At 48.8% G+C, this 1,369-nt stretch overlaps 1 protein-coding gene across 1 annotated transcript in view; it reads left to right on the top strand.

Annotated features, from left to right (window-relative positions):
• Positions 1-913, top strand: part of LOC106818239 — a 4,396-nt gene extending 3,483 nt beyond the window's left edge. Inside the window, exon 3 of the mRNA XM_014822961.1 lies at positions 17-913. Within this exon, the coding sequence (XP_014678447.1) occupies positions 17-913 (897 nt within the window). The remainder of the gene's footprint in view (positions 1-16) is intronic.
• The last annotated feature ends 456 nt before the right edge of the window (positions 914-1,369 follow it).

The raw sequence follows: 1,369 nt of genomic DNA, 5'->3' as shown, positions 1-1,369 counted from the left end.
GTCCTATATCAGTAAGAAGGAGAGCGAGGAGGGTGCACTGCTGAAGGCTGCGCAGAAAGATGCCAGAGAAGGGAACGAGGATGCTGTCAAGGAGCTTCGTACCATCGGGCAGGTCTATGTCACACATCGTGAGGTCAGCGTCATGGAGGCCATCTGGAGGGGGACCGGGATGAAACTCAAAGCTTGCAGCAGAGAGATCATTTGGGTCCCAGCAGATGAGCAATCCACAAGAATGACTCTGCCGCTGAGTGTTCTGAGGAACATAGCAAAGCAGAAGGGCCAAGATACCACAGATGTCTTCCAAAAGTCCATCTTGGACCGGTACTGGGCACGACCAAGCCAAGCTCTGTTCACCAACATGTGTCTTGCTGACTTTGTAGCACAATACAGACTTGTCACAGGTAGCAGAGACGTAGATCACCACAGTGACACAGAGCATGACACTCACAGCAGCACTGTGATCCTGTTGCAGGACAACATGGGTGCTGTCGCTAAACGGAAGACACCTGCAGTGATACGCTACCTCAAAGTTTCCAAAGCAAAAGACAGTGAACGCCACTTCTGTACACTACTGAGGATGTACATGCCACATCGTGGCAAGCAGATGAAGGGTGATGATGAGACATATGAGGAGGTGTTCATGAGTCATCATATCAAATTCAATGGAGCTGTGACCAAAATCTGTCATCTCGTGGTTCAGAACATGGACAGGTATGAACACTGTACTGAGGAAATAGATGACGCCTGGTCTGCTGTGCAGCAGGGTGACCGCCTAGAAGATGGCTGGGCAGAGATTGCTCCTGGCGCCGAGGAAGAGAGAAGTGACACACAGCCACAGCATGATGATCAATTCAGTCATGAAGAAGAAGTTCCTGAGCTCCCAGATCTGGAAGCAGCTCTTCCAAGTACATAGTCTTCTGCTCGACCAACATTCCTTGAAACAACCAGACAACGGGTCTCATCTTCCCAAGCACTAAACATCCTTCAAACAATGAACAAAAAACAACGAGAACTGTTTCTGCATCTGCGTCAGTGGTGTGTGCACAAAGTGACTGGAAAGACTGTCAAACCATTTCAGGTTTTTGTCACTGGTGGAGCAGGCACTGGAAAATCCCATGTGATCAATGGTTTCCAGTATGAAGCTAACCGTCTGCTGTCTCCTCTGACAAACACTGCTGATGACGTGACTGTGCTACTTGTTGCTTACACTGGAACTGCAGCATTCAACATTGGTGGCCAAACCATTCACTCTGCCTTTGCTATCCACTGTGACATCCACAGTTCTAAATACACACCCCTTGGGGATGACCAGCTTACACGGCTCTGCAGCAAATACAGCAACCTACAGATTCTTATCATTGATGAAGTC

Source organism: Priapulus caudatus, unplaced genomic scaffold (genome assembly GCF_000485595.1).
Source record: "Priapulus caudatus unplaced genomic scaffold, Priapulus_caudatus-5.0.1 Scaffold2107, whole genome shotgun sequence".
NCBI classification, from domain to species: domain Eukaryota; kingdom Metazoa; phylum Priapulida; class Priapulimorpha; order Priapulimorphida; family Priapulidae; genus Priapulus; species Priapulus caudatus.
Note: the sequence above shows the minus strand (reverse complement) of the source record. Positions and strands in the feature narration are given on the sequence as shown.